Source organism: Pleuronectes platessa, chromosome 3 (assembly GCF_947347685.1).
Source record: "Pleuronectes platessa chromosome 3, fPlePla1.1, whole genome shotgun sequence".
NCBI lineage: Eukaryota > Metazoa > Chordata > Actinopteri > Pleuronectiformes > Pleuronectidae > Pleuronectes > Pleuronectes platessa.
The window spans coordinates 17,563,038-17,583,871 of NC_070628.1; the positions used below are offsets into that span (position 1 = coordinate 17,563,038).

The 20,834-nt window shown below is 40.9% G+C and overlaps 1 protein-coding gene across 3 annotated transcripts in view; it reads left to right on the forward strand.

The window, feature by feature from the left end:
• pkn1a (protein kinase N1a) overlaps positions 1 to 20,834 on the forward strand; it is a 41,652-nt gene that overhangs the window by 11,902 nt on the left and 8,916 nt on the right. Inside the window, exons 1-10 of one of the 3 annotated variants that reach the window (XM_053419431.1) lie at positions 11,896 to 12,098; positions 13,084 to 13,278; positions 13,913 to 14,018; positions 14,506 to 14,654; positions 14,980 to 15,100; positions 18,072 to 18,217; positions 18,994 to 19,207; positions 19,582 to 19,776; positions 20,321 to 20,430; positions 20,559 to 20,702. In XM_053419431.1, the coding sequence (XP_053275406.1) occupies positions 12,057 to 12,098; positions 13,084 to 13,278; positions 13,913 to 14,018; positions 14,506 to 14,654; positions 14,980 to 15,100; positions 18,072 to 18,217; positions 18,994 to 19,207; positions 19,582 to 19,776; positions 20,321 to 20,430; positions 20,559 to 20,702 (1,422 nt within the window). In that variant the 5' untranslated portion in view covers positions 11,896 to 12,056. Of the gene's footprint in view, positions 1 to 11,895; positions 12,099 to 13,083; positions 13,279 to 13,912; positions 14,019 to 14,505; positions 14,655 to 14,979; positions 15,101 to 18,071; positions 18,218 to 18,993; positions 19,208 to 19,581; positions 19,777 to 20,320; positions 20,431 to 20,558; positions 20,703 to 20,834 lie in introns of those variants that run through there. The other 2 variants (XM_053419433.1, XM_053419432.1) reach the window with 2 other exon arrangements.

The window sequence follows — 20,834 nt, forward strand, 5'->3', positions numbered from 1 at the left end:
GTGTGACTTACTAGCTGTCAGCTGTACCAAAGAACAAGCAGACTGTTTATTTAGCTTAGCTTATTTAGCTTGAGTCCAACGGTTAATCTTGTTCCAAATTAATATCCACAAAAAATGTCTTGGGTTTTATTACATTTTGCAATTACAATTATGTAAAGTAGGGCAGTGGCAGTTATACAGTAACATTTTGTACGGTGTATTGTGTTATTGTCTAGCTACATCGATATCAACATTTTTAATTACAATTGTATTATACCCAGGAACTGGTCCTGATGCAGTTTGTAGTAGTAGTAGTATTCTCTACAGAAAATGTGGAGTAACAATAATTCAGCTTCTGAAACTTGAGTTTCCTGGGGTTCTGGAGGTTGAATATGCTGACCATGTAATGCAATATATGTTAAGCTCAGGTTCAAACAAGGGCTTTTGCTCACTCTCTGCCCCTTGTGTACTGTCACCAATATATATATATATATATATATATATATATATATATAGTTTAATCAATTAAATGCTTGCTTTACTTTATAGCCACACTAACAGTACTACTAGCAGTAGGCTGTATGGAATGAGTCAAACCACTGCACTGGTCCAAAAATCTATTAAATGGATTGCTGTGCAATTGTAGCAGAGATTTCTGGTGAATCCCGAGAACTTGGGTCTAGGGTCTATCGTACAATACCTGTTAAACATCAGTGTCAGCATTGTGAGCAGTAGTGTGAAGTAAGGCTGTTGACGTTGTCTTGTTATGAACAACATTTGTGATTGTAAGTTTTTTTTAGGAGTGCAGATTATATCATCCTTACTTTATGTGAGCAACACTAATTTGCACATAACTGATGATACATCCATGTCTCAACTGCTCCTCACTCCACTGATATGATACAGTCACTGTAGAAAAATGATAAAGACATCATGTGAAAACACGGGAAGTTAACCGTCTTTGTTCGTATAAGATAGAGATGAAGCACAAATAACATTCCTCTGAAGTTATATGTCAGACAATGTTTTTCAGCCCATCAAACTTTTGCCATTTACGCAGTGTTTGTTGAGAAGTGTTGTAAGACCCTGTGTTGAGCAATCAGACTGCTTAGTGTGTTAATCTCAGCTAAACCCACTGCCTCAACACCAGCCCTCCAGCTTGTTACACACTCGCACTATTGTCTTGCACTTCATTGTGCCATTTAAACACATCTAAACCATTTGAACTACTTCTTTAAAGAAATACTTACAGCCACCCAAATGCATGAACATTCACACCAGAATTTTATCTGAACACGTTCTAATGTGCATTCAGTTTTACATCCTCCAAGGAGGTTGTGTTTCTTCCCGTGCCCATTGGTTTGTTTGTCAGCAGGACAATACACAAAGTACTTTCAACGAAACTTGAGACATGGTCCAAGAAATAATCCATCAAACTCCAGAATTATATATATTTTTTGGTAACTTTCGTTAACATAGCAGGATGGGTTGATTTTAACTAATGTCCTAAGGAATATTTGAGGTATTTAAAAAAAATTATGTAAATCATCATATTAAAACTCCTGTGTTCATTCATCATCGATCACTATACTTTGTCATAACACTAACAATACAACATTTGGGGGAGACAGAAAATCAATCTGCAGCTATTTTGATTATCAAACAATTATTTTCTTAAAGGGAAAAAGCAAACATTTGTAAGTTCCAGCTTCTAGTAGGTATTAATTGTTTTTTTTAAAGAAATAAATGATTTTAATTTCCTTTTTTACTTTAAATTTAGCTGTGAACATCATTCTGACCTCATTCTTTTCCTCCTCCTTTCTTCTCTGAGGGCTTCATCCTTCCCTTCCTCCCCTCTGTGTCCATTACACTTCCTGCTGCTTTCCAACACATATGCTGTACAAAGTGTGACTTGTATTTTCCTTAATGCTTCAGGAAGGCTTAAGGCAAAAAATACTATATTGAGAGTGTAATATAATATTTGCAAAATACAAGTTATTAAGATGATTCAAGTCTTTATAAATGGTCAAAATCACGGATGAGTAAAAGTTATGAAAACTCCGGCAGCTTCTGGATTGGAAATGGATTTGACTATTGAGGAAGTTGCTTTAATGTGCAGCCCTGTGTTGACTGGTTCATAGCCTAATGTTGCTCTCATTGAACTCTTCCCACCCAGGAACACAAGCTCTCTCTCCCTTTTCCTCCTCCTTCCCCTCGTGTGTTTGACATTTGTGTGTTTGGCAGTGAGTCTGGCCTCCCAGCATGCTCTCACATGCGCTTTTATCCATCAATCGCATCCGGCACTGTGGGTCAACCTCCCTCCCTTCCTCGTCCACCTGCTTCCATATCACGTTTTGGCTGACCACTTCACCCTCTTGCTCTCCCATGTCCTCCTGTATACCGCTGTCTGACTATCCACCCATCTGTCTGTATAGCTGCTCGCATGGCCTTTGTTTCATGGGGAAGGATCTGTCTCTTTTCTCCTCTTCCCTGCCGTCTCATTCCTCCCTCTGTTTGCAGAGAAAGAGATGAGAAAGAGGAGTGTCAGCAAGGGACCTGAAGCTGCTTGGAACAATATGGTGAAAAAATTCCCCCTGAAACGACAGTTGCAGATTTGTCATTGGAAACAACATTGAGAGTTCAGAGTAAAAGTGTTGAGGTTTTTCTGCCAGGAAGGTTAGGTTTTTATCTGTGTGTATTTGTTCATCTGTTACTGAGCAGCATTACACAAAAACTACTGTCTAACATTGCAATATTAGGCACTTGACATTTTCACCAATGAAAAAAAAAAAGCACATTTATAGGACTGGTATGTGTAAGGTAGTATTGAAATGGTAAAGATAATATCTCATGAAGGCCCAGTTGCTGCAGAAGCTGTGGTAGTAGTTGCAAAGAGTAGTAAAGTTTAGACATTTAAAAACCATCCATGAAGTCTTTAATGTCCTCTATAGGCAGGCAGAATTTGGCATAACATTGTTAGTTGCTGCAACAAATAAACAGTTCTAAGCAGGTGTCTTCACTTTGCATTGGGTGTGCATAATAGCAAATTGTATTCCTGGATCCTTCAGAAAAATAACCTCATAACACTCACCTTTTAAATAGGTTCAGTATCACCCTTGTGGAATTTAAAGATATAAGTAAGTGTAGATTAATGCGGTGGAGACATACTGTAAGGAGTGCAGTGAAAGAACTTGTATCTTAATAACTTTATAGCTTCAACGCCTCGCTGTGTCTCTCCCTGCGTTTAGTTTACCTTTCCCTTCATCCCTCCCTTTTCTCTCCCCTTCTTTCCTGCCAGGTTGGCTGTTGTCACTGCTCAGGCGTCTCAGGAATGCCTCCAGATGTTTTCTTTATATGACTCAACCTCTCGTGCACACACACACACACACACACACACACACACACACACACACACACACACACACATACACACTCTCACAGCCAGTCTCTGGGGCCATTTCCTCTCTTTTGCACATAAACAGCCTGAAACACATTATTTTGACTTCAGGTGGAAGTCTGTACCCAACCTTTGTACTCAAATCCCTTTCCTGTGTTCAGATCCAGGAACTGCCTGTGACTTCTATTTTTCAAGCCTTTCATATGGAATGACAAGCCCAAACTTACATCAGATCAGTGCTTCACAGCAAGTCAGCCATGGAGACCCATTTCCATCTCTTCACTTTAGAGTTAAACACAAACGCAGACATAAAATACAGTGGGATCTGTGTGGTTCGTGCAGCTCTGCAGTGCTAAGTGTTCACAAAGCTCAGCTAGGCAGATACCCCAGACCTGTCAGAGCAATTACCCAGACAGCTCTACTAATGCTGCTCCCATACACAGACAGTACATGCAGACTTCTTACAGAAACCAGTATAGCACCAAAGAGCTGATTATCCTGTGTTAGTTTATTTTTCTTTTACACAGGGATGGGGAGCATCCGGCCCCTGAGCTGTATATAACCTGTTTGATCCTGCCAAAAACGCAGCAACTCAACAATGCAAAAACATCACATGAAGGCAAAACATTTTACGTGATAAAAAGAAAATAACAAAGTTACAAACTGACGTGTCATTCACAATGGTCCCTTCAAACTGTATGCCTGTCAGGTCATGGTCAGTGTGAAGGAAACGCACATAGATGTTACGTGTCATTGCTGACACAACTCTCAAGAACAGAAAAGTAGAGGCAGAATCTTGTGCTTTCTAAATGAAATTGATTGATTGGATATTTTTTTGTTGAAGTAATAGACAACCTAGTGTTTATTCTTGATGAAAAGCAAAGTAACAAATACTGCTCAACTAGTAATTTTTGTGTGCAAATTCACTGCAGAGTTTGATATGAAGTAGGAATGACTGTCTTTGCTAGCAATACGAAGCAATAAAGGTGTGAATTTGTTTGAGCAAGTTGCCTAAGCAAACATCACCTACCATTTTACATCAGGTGCAAGGGGTTAGGTTTAGTTTGATCTTTTGTGTATCTTAAGTAACATTCACCTTGAATACTGTATAAACCCAAATCTACACCCACGATCAGGCACCTCAGTAGCAGATCCAGGCATCACATTAAAGATGTTGTCGTGAATTGTTCATGATCTGAAATGGTCCACAGAAGATGTGATAAAATTGTAATGACCCTTGATAGAAAAATTGATCCCCCACCCAATTTGTGATTTTTGTTTTTCTCTTATTCTCGATCAACATTTATTATAACATTATGTCTCTGAACTAACATCTATCCTTCAACCATTAAAACTTAAAACTGTCTTCACTTCAAAACTGAATCATTGCCGGAATGATCTGCTGCTTTTAGTTCCTCATCTATGGCTATAAATACACTTCTGGTACTAGCGACCTTATAGATCTGTGTGTTGTCTTTTGTTCCTGTCCGATAGACCGTGTAACAGGATAAATACCAGAATGACTTCACTATCAGAAATTTTAACCTGACACAGAAAATATTAATGGTGAGTCCACTGTGAAGACATGACAGCATGTATTTCATGTGTCTGTTTGGTCTCTGTACAAATTTCTGACTATATTTAAACCTTAATGTCATATTACATTCTTCTTCTTGTCTTGTGTTCATCTCTGTGCAGATGTGTATGTAAAGAGCCAGTGTTATGAGAAGCAGGGAGTTTGCATACTCGGTTAATCCTCCCTGAATAAATGGATCCCAAAAATGTAGCCACGGTGTAAAAGCCAAATATTTCAAATAGGCCAAGTAAGTTTACATTCCCACCTGGAGTAATTTTTAGCCTATTACAGAAAAGGTTGTGTCTTTGCTATCTATACTCAGCAGAATCAAAACAGTTTGTTTCTAAGCCCCTCCCACTGTATGTCAGCCTTTTATGGGCAATAGTCTGAGGATGATAGTCAGCTCTAAAGCCTCTTCAATTACTCACATACACAGGGATTGCAAGATGATTGACATGTGTCTGTCCCACACACTTACCATGTCTGGAGCAGGTATAGTGATCGACAGGTGGCAAGCTGTGTCGAGGATCCTCCCCCGCTGATGCGAAAGATTAATTCAGCCGAAGTGAATGTCAGCTTCTGTTTGTATATTCTCAGGAGAACAAATTGGAGTCGCTCACTCTCTCATGGAAAAGGTTCAGTGGTTATGTATGTGGAGCCACTTCTCCCTCGACAGTGTTTACATTTCCACCTGGGAATGTTTGTCATTTAACATCCACCCCTGTACACCACAGTCTCTTTTATGATTGATTCATCCTTCATTCTCTCTCAACATTTTCAAGCACACCATTTTATTCATACATTTTCTTCTTACTTGTAGATCTCTTGTATGGAGAGTTCCTACTAATAATTATTCTCATTTGTAAGAAAAGAAAAGCTATTTCTTTTATGTTAAACTATGGGGGGAAACAAATATATTGTCACCATTACTGTGTCAAACATTAATTACAATTAAAACAATGTTTACTAACTTTGCATTAGAAAACTAGATACTGTCATCATGTGTCTTTCAAACTTTGCAAGGTGTGAGTTTGCACTGCCTGACTGAAAACATGGTGGAAGGCTCTGGAGTTATTTATGATATCTAAGAAGCTTCACACCTATCCTGTTTGGTCTTCACCCTCTGACTGTTTAGTTTTGTCTGGACCAAAATAACGGGTGTGAAATGTGACCAAAGAAAATGTTTTCCGACCAAAAAAAGGGGGTCTCATCCCAGATCGAACTGAACAATGGTTTGGTGTTTGAAAATTTAACACAGACATGAACCTTTGTTCGGACCTTGGTAATGACTTGCAGGTGGGAAAACACCTTAAGAAGACCTTGTGTGAAGGGTGGTTGTATATTGGGTTTTTAAGTTTCCTAAGGGCAGTGTCGTCCATGCTTAATTTATGGGCAGACAAGAGTATCCTCCGGACTTTCTAATGTTTATAGTCTCACTCTGATCTTATACGTAGCTCACCATTGAGCCGAGTGAATATTGTCACTTAAGTTTTTTTATGCATTCAGGTTACTTGAATTCTTCATCACTCTAAATTAGCAGGGATCCACCCGGAGTGATGCACTCTGCTCCCTGTTGTGTCAGGGACACTGAAGGAGCTGGTTTGGATCCATTGACCAGGATCAGAGCCCAGTAGACAATATATTTAGAGATAGCCAGTTATGATTTTCACATTGATGTCCGGTCAGTTTACGCACTTGAAGTGTGTTTGACAGTGATGGGATTTATGAGGCCCAGATGAGTTCAGGATCATTTGAGGGTAAAAAAGAATCCTGCATATGCATGTGCCCCTGATGTTGCCCAAACTGCAATATATTTCTGCTGTGGCTTTGTTTGTGTCTGTTGCAGCGTGAGAGCAATAATCCAGGTGAAATATAAGTACTCCACCCAAGATTTGCTTAACAAAACAGCAGCTCCAGCACAAGTCAGGAGAGTTGGAAATCTTTCTGATTCTGATCAACTCTATCTACTCCACCTTTACTTGGAGGATAAACATAAGCTGTTTTCAGACATGTACTCTGTAAAATATCCGGAAAATCTGGGTCCCGACATTTTCCAGTGCCTTTCACTTATGAAGAATGCAGCAGCAGACTGTTCAGGTCAAACACGAAGCAGCAACAGGAACTTTTCTGGAACATTGAGATGAGGGGTATGCAGGAAGCAGTACACAAGGTATAAATCTAGCTGATGAAAGCACATGGTTTGTGTTCACAACGCATCAAAACCTGTGTCCACCCTTGTCGTCGAGTTTCCTCTTATCATTTCGAAGTTGTTGTCTTTAGTGGTATGGCTCCTCTTTTTCATCCTGATCAGTGTATGTCTGAATGCAGCTGGGATGTTTTTTTCTGAGATTTTTTTTAAAATAAATAAATAAACTGGGGCTCATGCAGAAGATGGAGTGATGAACAGAGAGGGAGATGTTGGAAAGAATAGGATGCAGTGAGGGAGGGAGAGCCTGGAGGTGGTTAATATAGCTGAAGGGGTTAAATGTCAAACACTGGCTGTCTCTGCCCTCATTCTCACGAGTGTGTTTGCAGAGGTTCAGGTCACCCTGTCATGATTCTTTCATTTATTTGTCTCTTACTTGTGTATCACGTGAAACTGAAACGATTACTTGAAGTTGATTGTTTTGTTTAATATTGATAGAGCTAATTAATAATTGTTGTCATTTCCCAGGCAAGAATGCAGAAGATTTGATGGTCCCAGCTTCACAAATGCAATGATTTGATGTTTTTCTTTGTCTTATATGATAGTAAATTGGATGTCTTGTTTAGATTGCGATATTATTGGTTTGAATATATTAAGGAAATGGTTATTTACTACTCTGTCCTGTTTGATGAACACAAGTGGCGCGGTTGCTGATTCACCGCTGTTCTCTGCCCCATTTCTATCTCCTTCTTTCTTTTCCTGCTTATTTGTCTGCTTTCTGCTTCAACCCTGCGACCCCCTCAACTGTGCCTCGTCGGCCTCTCTCCTCCCTCTCTTCCTGTCCCCATGCTGCTCGTTCTTTGTTTGCCTCGTCTATCGCTCTCTCCCTCTCAGCTCCTCACCAACCTCTTTTCATGAGCGTGACTGGACAAACTGGCTTTTGCTCCCGCCAGTGTATCTTTTTCCAGTCTCCATTGCAAAAGGTCCTCTCGCTTATGATTGTACAATGTGTACTGGGAATTAATTTAATCAGTATCATAGTATTTTACTTACACGTGAAGGCCACTGTTAAACCAACCTTTCCTTTGTAGGAAACTGTAAATGTTAAGTTTGTTTTTATTTCCCTCTTCTTGTCCACTCTCCATTCGTGTGCTTCACACACTGTGCACTATTTACCCTCGCTCCCTCTCTCTGCCATGTATGCAGTCCGTCAATCTGACGAGGGAAGGAAATTGTATTTCCCTCAGGTTTGTCTTTTCAGCAAATTAATACAAAGTGGCACATGTGGTAGTGGAAGACATTTACAGGAAATGATCTGCCAAGGGACAGTAAAAATGAGAGATTGCAGACTCATGCTTCTGTCATACTCTATGTGCTGCTGAGTGTATTTGCCAGCGAAACGTAATAGTTTTACCAGTCATACAGTTTTTAGCCATGACAGCAGTGTGGCTTTACACATGGACATTTTGGTTTGAGTATTAGTCAATCCACCAACTTTGGTCTAGACCAGGGGTCGGCAGCTTTTTCTATCAAAAGAGCCAAATCCTGGTTTTATTCTATCCAGGTCTTATTTTCTCATAATTTTGCATATTCTGTAAAATGGCAATGCTATTGTTTGCTTTAAAAGAGCTATCTCTCCAGCCTGTATCTTTGTTGAGTGTTGATTTGTTCCAGCACTAGGTCTTTTTTCTTCCTCTTAGTCTTTGTATGTTTGTGACAGTCAAAGCTCTTCTGACCCTCATCTTTCCAGACTGAAGCGACAGTTCTAATGGTATTTTCACCAAACTTCAAATTCAGCCTCTCGAGAACACGACACAGTAGACTTTCGAATGACTGTACCAGACACACCCTCTACAATAACACAGGCCTCCCTCAGAAAAGGGCTGTGCTCTGTGGCCTTCTTCCCAGACATGTGTTCGCTAAAAAGTGAGAGAGGTTTTTGTGTGTGCGTGCGAGTACAGCTCTTATTTTTTCAATGTCAAGCATGCTTTTACAACCAAGCCTTCGATGACCTTCGTGTGGACACTGTCTCTGTCCTGGCGGGTCCTTATCACTCAGCAGAAAAACTGCAGGCATTATCTCCACAGAGTCCTCACACACACTTAACACACAAAACTGCATGTTGCCCGTGTTCTATCTTGTCCATCTCTGTCCAGCCCTGGGCTCTTCCACGCTGCTCACACAGTCTGATTGAATTAGGCTCGCTCAGCGCTGTTATCTCTTGAATTAGCCCGTCATTACTTCTGAAGACACCGCTGCTGAATGCTCCTTCCAGGGCAAGTTCACTAACGAGCTGCGTGGGATGTGTCACTCCTGCCTGTGAGCTTTCGCCATCTTTGTGGTGTTACATGAGGTCAGCAATGAGAGGAGGAGGCTGAGTGTTGTATACGTCTCCTCTCTTAAACAGCCCGGCTCAGTTAATGAAAAGAGGTCGATCTTAAGTAAAGTGTCAAATTGACATCTTTCTATGACTTGTTTGACAACTCATCCAGCGCCTTTCTGCACTACATACAGTAACTGTGCCATCTGCTGCAGTTCACATGTCTATTACACATGTTTTCTGAGAAGTGACAGCAGATATGATCCCACACATCCTGAAGCCTGCTGAGTGTCACCTGACAATCGGCTGCATTGAAGCAGTGACACATGTTGATGTTGTAAACCCTTGTGTTAAGGCTCATTTACGCTACAACAACAATCACTCACATGGGCTTGTGTGGGTTTTAGTGTCATCTCTGACTAAAAAGACAAGAACCGTTACTGTTAAAACTAGAACCTCTAACTATTTATTTTGTGAGTAGTTGCTTTTGATCTCTGCCTGAAGTCAGAATCTGGAAAAGAGCAGGTTTATGAACCCGGACAACCTCTCTTCAGTTCAGTAACACAATCAATTCAACATCTGACACATAATCACTTGGCAGTGAGACTGTAACTCAGCACAAACGCAACAATCCAGAGCCACGCTGATACACCAACTTCTTCTACGCAACATCAGTCACTCTTTCTGTGAAGGATGCTGAGAGCGTAAGATCATTTTTCCTCAGTGTTTCTCTTAGTAGCAGGTTTAGGTCACTGCACAGACATGGAGATCGGGAGGGAGTAACGCCGGGTTCACACCGAACGCGGAAGCGACGCCGAAGCGTGGCGTAAGCGCAGCGCCAAGCCTCTGGCTCCCATCCACTCCCATGTTAAACCTTTGTGCCGGTCACACCGGACGCTGAAGCGCCGCGCCATGCCGCGGCTGCCTAGCGCCGTGAAGCGATCGTTTCGGCGTCGAGTCTATTTTTTTCGCTTGACGCGAGCGTATCGGAGAGGCAGTAAATGAAATCTTTTCTATATACATGCTAATTGAAATAGCATAAAAATCCATTAATGCAGGTTTCACAATAGGTAGTAAAGAATGATAATCTATCATTGGTCATGTATCTCTAATATAGAGTGAGAGCTGCCATGGACTTGGAGCTAGTAAGATACAGGCTGCCTCTGCTCACCCTAAAGTCACAGAGCCTCTCCGTCCTCAGCTGATGTCCCATTTCTTTTTATGGGCTTACACAGATCTGTGAGGATTAGAGAGATGAGTCACTGTCATGTGGACAAACCACTAAACCACTGTGAAATTAGACATTATTTGCAAATTCTTTGTGCGACCAGATTCTGCTGCAGTGAAGAAAATACAGAGGAGAGCAGACATTAGCCCTGTACGCCCCGGCAGCTGCCTGTGCTGTGGCACAAGGCTAGCTGTTAGCTGTTAGCTGTTTACTTCTTCCAGCTTTTTTTCTTTTTTCTTTTTTTAGCCCTCTGTCCAAGCAGCATCATTTCTGTCATAGTTTCCTTTTCAGCCTCTTTCTCAATTGGGATCCTGCAGTGGAGGAAGAACTCCAGTAAAAAACACTACAATAACTTCTACTTGAGTAAAAGTAAAAAAGTACTTGATGAGTGTAGCCATTCCCTAAAGCTACCGTCCACTACAGAGTCCTCATGAGTCCAACTAAAAATGTAGTTGAGTATAAAGTAGATATTTGCTGATAAATGCTGGCTTAAAAGTGTAAAGTAATTGAAGATAATTCTAGTAAAGTAAATACACATGAAAATAACAAAGTAAATGTACTTAGTTACATCCCAACAATAGATAACTTTGATTGAACTTTGAACCAAAAAAACTGCCTGTACGCTGTGTAAGAAGGGACTTGCAGTACACCTGTAAGTTCATGTGTATTTTATAGTGTAAAGAGGCCTTCATTTGAATACTCATTTGCCAGTTTGTAGGATGACGTTTGAAGCGAGCCACTGCTGCTTATATAGAGATGTTATCATAACTTCAGATGATGGTGTATTTCAATCCAACGGTCTTTCTGTAGGGGAGGGGAAATCACCACAGGGATTTGTAAATGTAGAGCCCAAAGGGAACGAGAAGTCAAGCAGGCAACAGAAATGAATCGCAGTTACTCTCTGGCTTTGATCCAATACTTAGAAAACGCATCCTTCCCATGTTTCCGCCCTCAAGATTGTATCACCAACCCAAGTGAGTCCAAATTAAAAAATACATATCTGTAACAAATTCTCTTCAAGTCTGATCTGATAAATAGTTTAACACAATTAGCTGGGCATGACTTGGTATCATACAGGCTCAGTGCCATAGATGTGAGAAGGATTTAAGAGGGAGGATGTGCTCTTGATGTGAAAGTCTGTGGCGCTCGGCCTCCACTGACAGCAGCAAAATCGCAGAGGAAACAGGAAAGGCCTGAGAAGCTTGGTGTTAGGACGGATATCCTCTTTTGGAGGCGTTCCCCCTCCTCCCTCACTTAACTCTCCCTCTCTTTATCTCTTTCTTATGGTCCCCCCAAACCCGTTAAGCTCTTGGTGTGGCATTAACTCTTTGGCTGAGCTCGAGAGTAAACTACAGACTTCTGTTCTGTTCCTCTGTCATTTTTTGGGGGAGAATACAACCTGAGGGTACTATGTGTTGGCATGGTGACGAAGAGAATGAGGACAGCTCGGAGGTGAAGTGTTATTGACTTGTTTGATTGATTTGTGTGTTCCTGTAATAGCGGCTGTGTCGCTGTGATTTCTAGTGATTAAAGCGTTCAGGATCCTGCTGTGTTCCTGATTGTGTGTCTCCAGATATCACTCTGCTAGAGGTGATTTGGACAAACACACAACACACATAATTATGATTTAGGCAGGGGGGAAAGTTCTAACAAGTGTTTCAGCAAGAGTGAAGCACATTTGTGTATTTTATCGAGTTAAGACTTTCATTTCTGACACAGTAGAGAAGAACCAGATCATGAGAAATGTCTGAAAAGAAGACAATGTACATGCGACATTTCTATTTCACTTTAATGTTTGTGGACAGTATTGAGTTCTACCACATTGGGCAGGAAGACTTCCCTGAAAATGGCTTCTCTAATGATGACCTCAGTATTTCTAAAAAATTATTATTGTATTAAGCTCGAACGCTGCAGATTTGTTTTGAATTATTATTAACACTGGTAGAACAGGCTTTGTCATTACTGGCTGCTCCTGTTGTGTCTTTTTTCTCATTTTGTTTCATTCGTTTTTTTTGTTGTTAATTTTTTTAACCCAACTTTGCCATTTTTCCTCAGCCAACTATTAGTTTCCATTCTCCCTCTGTATCGCTTTCCTTCAATTCTTGCCTTATCCTGCTCAACATCTCTTCCTCTCGTGTCTGCCTCACTGTCAACACTGCCTCTTACCAAGCTGACTTTTGTAAATTAAGCCTTGTATTTCTATGACAAAGGTTCTAATTACTCTGTGCGCCGCCTTAGCTGGAAGAAGGGTTTTGTTTTCACTTGTGTCTGTGTGTGTGTGTGTGTTTGTTTAAATATTACTTAGGAGGGCATCTCCAGATGATTACATTTTGGAACTGATTGTTTTTTTCATTCAGTTTATATTCCCTTTGACTTAACTTCTCTTCACATGTTCCCCATTCCTCCCTCTTTCCTTCTGTCTATACCCAACCCTCAGAGTGACCCAGGTGGGCTGTCGGTTCTGGAGCAGCTCGGTCTGGACCAGAACTCGGATTTCTCAGACTCCAGTGTGCAGCAACTACTGGACGAGCAGCGCGAAAGGATCCGCAGGGAGATCCGCAAGGAACTGAAGATCAAGGAAGGAGCTGAGAACCTGCGCAGGGCGACAACTGACAAGAGGAACGTTCAGCAGGTCAGCCGCCAGTCACTTTATTCTCTGCAGATCCTTGCCTTTTTTTTTTTATTTTATAATGTGACCAACATAAGATGTTTGAAGGTGTTTTCTTTTTCGTCATTTTTATCATAGAGAACTGCTCAAAAAGGCTCAGGCAATTTTCCAAATGCAGAATGGCATTATGTTTATTCGAGAATGACTGATACATCGGTTGGTAACCAACAATTTGCCAATATGAGCCTTTCATAGACATTGTATTCAGCTTTTATATTTGCTAAGCGCAAATATTAAAAAAAATGTACACAAACAATTCATAAAAGTCTAATGTTAATATTTAACGTGACATATGTGTTTATTTCCTTCATCGAAATTCTATATATTTGGTTGTTTGTGTTCCTTTTTCTTTAAAGTTATTATTTATAATTAATTCAAGCCTCAATTACGTTTATTTGTCGCAAGCATTTGATATCGGCCCTCACAAATCAAGATTGGTCGTGCGCTGTCTTGGTTTGTTTTCACCCCTGTCCTTTGGTTGGTGGGTTGATTGCGTTTTAGTAAAGCTGGTTGTGGTTGGTGCTTTACTGGTACTCTGAATAGAGATGCACTCTTAATAATTAAAATCTCATTAAAAACATTTAAATTTTGTCTGCAGGTGGACAGTCAGCTACGGTCTTCAAACCGCAGGCTGGAAGATCTGCATGCTCAGCTGCAGGAACTGGATGCCCATATTGTGGTGAAGGGAGGAGAGGAGAATAAAGGTGTGTTTTAAAAACTTCTGTTTGTGTGTTAATGTTTCACATTAACACACAAAAATCACAAATCGCTAGAATCACATCGTTAGTAAAGCTACAGGTTGTGATTTGTTATTGAGGTGTGCTGCTTGTCATATGAACTTGTCTTATTCCCACATTTAGGAAAAAATAAACAAAGTGTATGTTGAAGGCTTTTTTCCTATGGTTTCTACTAAATGACACTTGCTGAACCTGAAGAGATGAAATGTAAATACTTATACATTATAATATTTCATTGCAGATAATTTACATTAGAAGTGGGAAAATAAAATGAACTCATGACTTTACCTGCTTCATCAGGGTAGGACACCATTTGAAGAGACTAAATAATTGCTTCAGTCTTAAGGATATTAACCTGGAATGAAACAATATTGTTTGACATTAAATAAGATTCGCTCAAGAGCATTTTGAAACCCATGTGTGTGAATAATCATCAAACTTCTTCCCTCCACAGATGAGTGCCCTCAGTCTCCCGGGGCAGAGAGCCGAACGTCAGCCCACAAGGTACGCATCGCTGCCCTGGAGAGACAGCTCAACATTGAGCTCAAAGTCAAACAGGGAGTCGAGAACATGATCCCCATCTACGCCAATGGAAGCACCAAGGTACAGGATTCAGACTCTGTCCACACACACACCTACAATATACACAGCAAGTTGCTGTTAACTGCCAGTGTGTGTTCATGTGTTACATAACTCAGATGTTTATCTCTGAATGCAAACATCCTCTGACACATGGGAACCCTTCCCCCTGTGTGCACCTCATCACTTGGTTACTTCAAATTTCCCCTCCCCCTTGTTTAAGCAGCATCTGTTTCACTTCACCTTGCACCACATATTGCTCTGTCATTGAAACACATATTTCTAGTTTTATTTAATTTTTTTGCTTCCAGTCATGAGTTGCTCATTGTTTTGTTCCTGGTTTAATCAGGATAAGAAGATGTTGCAGACGGCCCAGCAGATGCTACAGGACAGTAAGACCAAAATCGACATCATCCGCATGCAAGTCCGCAAGGCTGTGCAGGCCACCGAGCACAATGACGACACACAGAGTAAGTTTGAGTGAATACAAAGTATTGCTGACACTTAAGTTATAATGTTGTACCAGTATAGCTGAACACACTTGTGACCATGGTGTTGCACAACAAGTCAACATCATGTTTAGCTATTCACATTGTGGCTGGTAAATTCTTGAGTCAACATTCAAATATTTTGTTAAAATGTATGTGGTTGCAATGGGAAATGGCTACGATCTTTTTGACACACACACACACACACACACACACACACACACACACACACACACACACACAGGTTTTAGAAGTAGAGCAGCAACATTGTAACAGATTGTGATCTTGTGGATGTTGCAGTTTTGAGATAATTGCACACAATATGCAAAATGCACAATTATGTGTTAATTTGACTGGTGTGTTCTTTAACTGGTCAAATATCCAATCAAGCAAACTCGTGACTTCCAGTTCTTCCTCCATTGTTATTTCAGAACAGGTGAATGAGTCTCTGTGGGGCTGTGGAGCAATATGGCCCCTCTGGCGGTCAAGAGAGCTGCAGCAGGGAGGGAGCACTTGGAGAGGGTAGAAGTACAACACAGATTTGAAAGATTGTGTGTTCCCTTTGGGACCATATTGCTAATGTCAGACTGAGGGAGCTGATGGCTGGAGGGAAGTGGGTGTCTTTTAAGGCCAAAAGATAATGGCTATTTTGGATGGGTTATTTTAGGGCCTTTTAAGGCCATACTGTATCTGTCTGTGGTGTAAGCTGATAAAAATAGTATGGATGTAAATGACCAGTGAGAGCGGCAATTGTTTTTTATTCTTGGAAAGTACCATGACTTGTTACTCCAGAGAAAGCTGCGTGAAATCTGATTAACAGCCTCAAGCGATGTCACATCAGTTAGCATCGGTCGGGGCTGCAAACTATGAACTGCCTTGAAAGTAACGATGTAGGTGTGTTAGGTGCCAGGTTTTGAAAAGAAAGAAGGAGCTGTAGAGTAAAAAGAGTGAATGTCTCTAGTTCTGCAGCATCAGTTTTGATTGTGTTTTTATTTTTGTGATGTTAAAGCAAGTGAAGTGCCCTTATGATAACTATATTCTTCTTCTTAAAGTAAATCATACATTATGTGCATTACTGCACTTACTCAATAGGTACGTTATTGTTTGTACCTTCAGTACTTAAGTTTTAATGTTGTGCCAGTGTCCTACAGAATCTCTGGATTTTTCTTGATAATTCACTCTGTCTTTTAAACCACAGTCACACACACACTCACACACACAGGGTCTTGTGTATAGTGTACACAGACAGACTCCAGGCACCACACCCGGTGGAGGGGTCATCTAGCAGGGTCTGGGCTCCAGGCAGAACACCTTATTAGGAGATAAAAGCATCCATATCCATCTCCACCCCTACCCCCCTCTCTTTTCCTTTCTTTCTCCTCCTGTCTCATGCAGCGCTCTGAACAGCTCATAACTCATAAAAGTCATTTTAATCCCTCCGCTGTGTCCTTCTGTCCTTCATCCTCACTAACCCAGTCATTTGAAAGTCAAATGCACCTTTTTTGAATATTATTTATCCTATTTTCCTGAACCTTATCTCCCGCTTCCTCTCCTTGTCTGTGTGTTCTCCATTGTGTGTGTTTCCCACTGTGAGAGGCTGCTACCGTGCCATTAGTCTAACCCCTGGGCTGTTATGTTGCTTTGCTGGAGCGACTCTGAGGCTGACCCCATGTCTGTCTTTCCAAGTGAGGGGGTTTTAGCTTTTTTTTTTAATGCCTCCATGTCCATCCATTCCATTCCTATGAACATGATATCTCGAGAAGATCTTACAGGAATTCAAATTTGACAAGTACGTTCAGTTGGACTCAAGGATGAAATGACTCGATTTTTGTTGTCAAAGGTCACAATCATGGTACAGCCATAGCGAATTTCATTACATTAGGCACAAACATTCACTTGGAATCAACGATGACACGATTAGAATGTGGAGGTCAAAGGTCAAGTTCGCTTTGACCTAAAAAAGACTCATGGATTAACTGATTAGATTTGGATGGTCAAACTTCAAGCTTCACAGTTTTTCTCACAAAACATGTTTTTGGGCGCTTGAACATGATATCTCAATTTTCCTTTTTGACCAGTTGTCTCTTGGACTTAAAAATTAACTAATTAGATGTCATTGGTCAAAGGTGAAGGTCACTGTGACCTCATGTGATTCTGGAAAAAAATGTATGAAGAAGACTGAAACTGCACTGGACTGCAGAGGCGGTAATTCTAGTGTTCTTTTTTAGTGATTCTGTTGATTCAGTTTTCATCTACTTAATGTTAACAGGTCTTTTTTTATTAAATTAGTGAAATGAAGAATTATCACTGTTTTATCTAAGGAAGAAGTTGCATTGTTGAGAGGGCGTTAGTTTACATTGGAAATTCACTGAATATATGAAGATGTATATAATGTCAAACTATCAACCTTTGTTCAATTTTAGCCCCTTTTGTTTGTTATGTGATTCATTCATTATTTATATATTATATTAACTGTGATGTCAAGATCAAATTTTATAAGTATGGCGTAAGTGTTTACTGGATAAACTGAGGGAGTAGATTTTATAAAGATAAAAGTTATAAAAATACAAATTTACAAGAAAGTTAGATATTTATTTTTTTCTGTTTGCTTTTCGAGCTGGGAGATAAGAGGAGAAAACCATTTGGAAACAGAGGCTGGAGATTAAGCTAATGCTGCTTACTGAAGAGATGTCAGAGGCTGTTTACCTCCCTCCAGACACTGCTAATGTTATCTCTGTCTGATTCTTCTGTAATGCATGACATGCATTAAGGCATTAACCTAACTTAGTGTGCCCTATAACACTCTGCTGCCAAAACAAACAACTGGAATTTCAACATTGAACTATAAAACATAACTGATTAAAAGATCCAGAGTGAAACAGTGAATCCTTTGCAATGTGCATTGTATAATATCTTCCGTCCACAGTAATAATGGTATTTGTCCACTCCACAGTTGCAGGTAACCAGGACGGGGTGGAGCTACGAATTGAAGAGCTGAGGCATCACTACAGGGTAGAACATGCTGTTGCTGAGGGGGCCAAAAATGTGCTCAGACTATTGGGGGCCAGCAAGGTTCAGGACAAGAAAGCCCTGTCTGAGGTTAGACCGGACACACACACACACACATGCACGCGCACAAACACGCACCTTCTCAGTTCAAAGCACACCCTTCAAATCTTTTCTTTGTTTTACTTTAACTTCGGGACAAACACAATTGAACACCTATAACCTTCTGTTGTTTTTCTACCAATTTATAGTTTCCCTGTACAACAACTATTTGTGTGTGTGTACTCATAGTTTTACTACTTTACCTTCTAATTGTTTCTTAGATTATTATGCATCTGCATCTGTGACGGCCATGGCTGTTTTGAATATGTCCGTCTGTTAATCTGCCCATCAAACTCTCGTGAATGTGACCTCATGAAAGCCATAAGGGAATTTCTTGGACCGGACTGAAGGATGAACTGGCTAGATTTTAGTGGTTAAAGGTCAAAGAAGACTGTGAACTCATAACACATTTTTAGATATAACTCACAGATTCGTATGTTAATAATTATATAAAAAAAACTCTAAATACAACTTAATTGTATGTATGAAAAGACGTAGGGTCTGGATGGACATGATTGTGTACTGGAACTGAGTTGTCGGAGCAAACAACCACAAAGCATTAGTTATAGTCTTTGGTATTGATCACTTGTCTAAACCATTCCTCTTGAATGTGTTTTGTGAAATGTGATTAGAATATGACGGTAGGGATGGATTGTGTGGGATTAGATGAAGAGTTAATAGTTCATTGAGGGTCCATCCAACTGTGTAAGCCATCAGTCGGTGGATGTAAAGGTGTGTCACACCAACACTGTGTTGATGCTTTGCAGGCGCAGTCTCGCCTGAGTGAGGCGTCTCAGCGGTTGGACCTGCTGAGAGACTCTCTGGACCAGCGTCTGACGGAGCTGCCAGAGGACCACCCCAAGGCCAACATCATCAAAGAGGAGCTGGTCCTGGCCTCCTCCCCCGCCTTCAGCACCCGCCACGGGGCCCCCTACCTCCACAACCAGTACAGCACCCTCAACAAACCCTCACCCCTCACCGGTATGTTACACAAAAGGAAGCTATACAGCAGCCTATTAAGACTCAGTGTGTAGGTTTATCTAATTTAATTTCATAATTGTTTTTACTCTAGCATGAGAACGTATGATTCATATATTCACCATGTTGCCTTATAGTTCAGTAAAAATTTGCATTATAACCCATGTATGTTATGTGAACCCATATGTTCATGTCTGATATAATAATAGCTCGTCATTGATTTTCAGGCTGATTCTTTCTAATTGCTGTTTATATACACTTTATCCGTGTGTCTTGACAAATTAAAAGACTTCCCATCTGTCTTTGTTTCCATTTATGATCGGCTAGTGTTTTGGTCCGTAGGTGGTTGCACCTGAGTAGTTTTCCTTTGTCTCCAGGTACCCTGCAGGTGCAGCTGCTGGGCTGTGTGGGGTTGCTGGAGGTGGTCCCAGGTCGCAATAAAGGGACGGCCGTCATGCTGCCCTGTCACAGCCCTGGAGACACAAGGTCTTTCATGAGGGGTAGCAAGGGACTCTACGGACGGAGCGGCTCAGTCAGTGGGAAGACACCCAGCAAAACAGATGAGCTCTCATGTAAGTGTATCTCCATCTGGGGGGGCATTCAGTTCAACAGCTTACAAAATATATAAGCCCTTTTGATTTTACTCAATATTGTACATCTTTATATACTTAATTTATTCCCAGGTGATTTAAATAACAGTGTCCTTTACAGATATATATACCCCATTGTGTTAGTGTCTTTTTCAGTGCATTATAGCGACGTTACCAATCCATAGTAACTACATTAAATGTAGATATCATTATGGCTGAGCCAGTACGGGCTTGAGGTTGCTGAGGTTGGCCACTGTAGTTCAGCACTCACACATCACGGCACAGCAGCCTCAGCAATTTTATCTGGATTACCTCAATGTCCTGAGTTGGCAATTCACAAACCATGTTTTTAACATCTTGCACTTCCTGCGTTTTCTCCAGAGAAATGAATGACACTCATTAATCAATACTAAAATTATGTTACGTATAATTGCATAAGCATACAATAGTTTGTATCTCTATACTGGTAAGGGCTGTATAGGAATGTTGCCTATGGAGGAAATAAGTGTGTATGTGTGTCGTGCAGCTGAGGTGAGTGCTGTGCTGAAGCTGGATAACACAGTGGTTGGCCAGACAGCCTGGAAGACTGTGGGAGAACAGTCCTGGGACCAGACCTTTACCGTCGAGTTGGAAAGGGTTAGTAAATACAAACATCAACTAGTAGAGTGTATGCAAGTGTCCTTTCAATAAAGTAAAACTGCTCTTTCCATGTGTCTGTCTGTATGTACCTGTGTCCCACTGTTGTGTGTCTGTGTATGTTTCAGACGCGAGAGATGGAGATCGCAGTTTACTGGAAGGATTACCGCTCGCTGTGCGCTCTGAAGTACCTGAAGCTGGAGGAGTTCCTGGACAACCAGAAACACAGAGTTCAGCTCGAGCTGGAGCCTCACGGCCTGCTGCTGGCTGAGGTACACGCCAAAACACACACACACACACACACACACACACACACACACACACACACACACACACACACACACACACACACACACACACACACACACACACACACACACACACACACACACACACACACACAC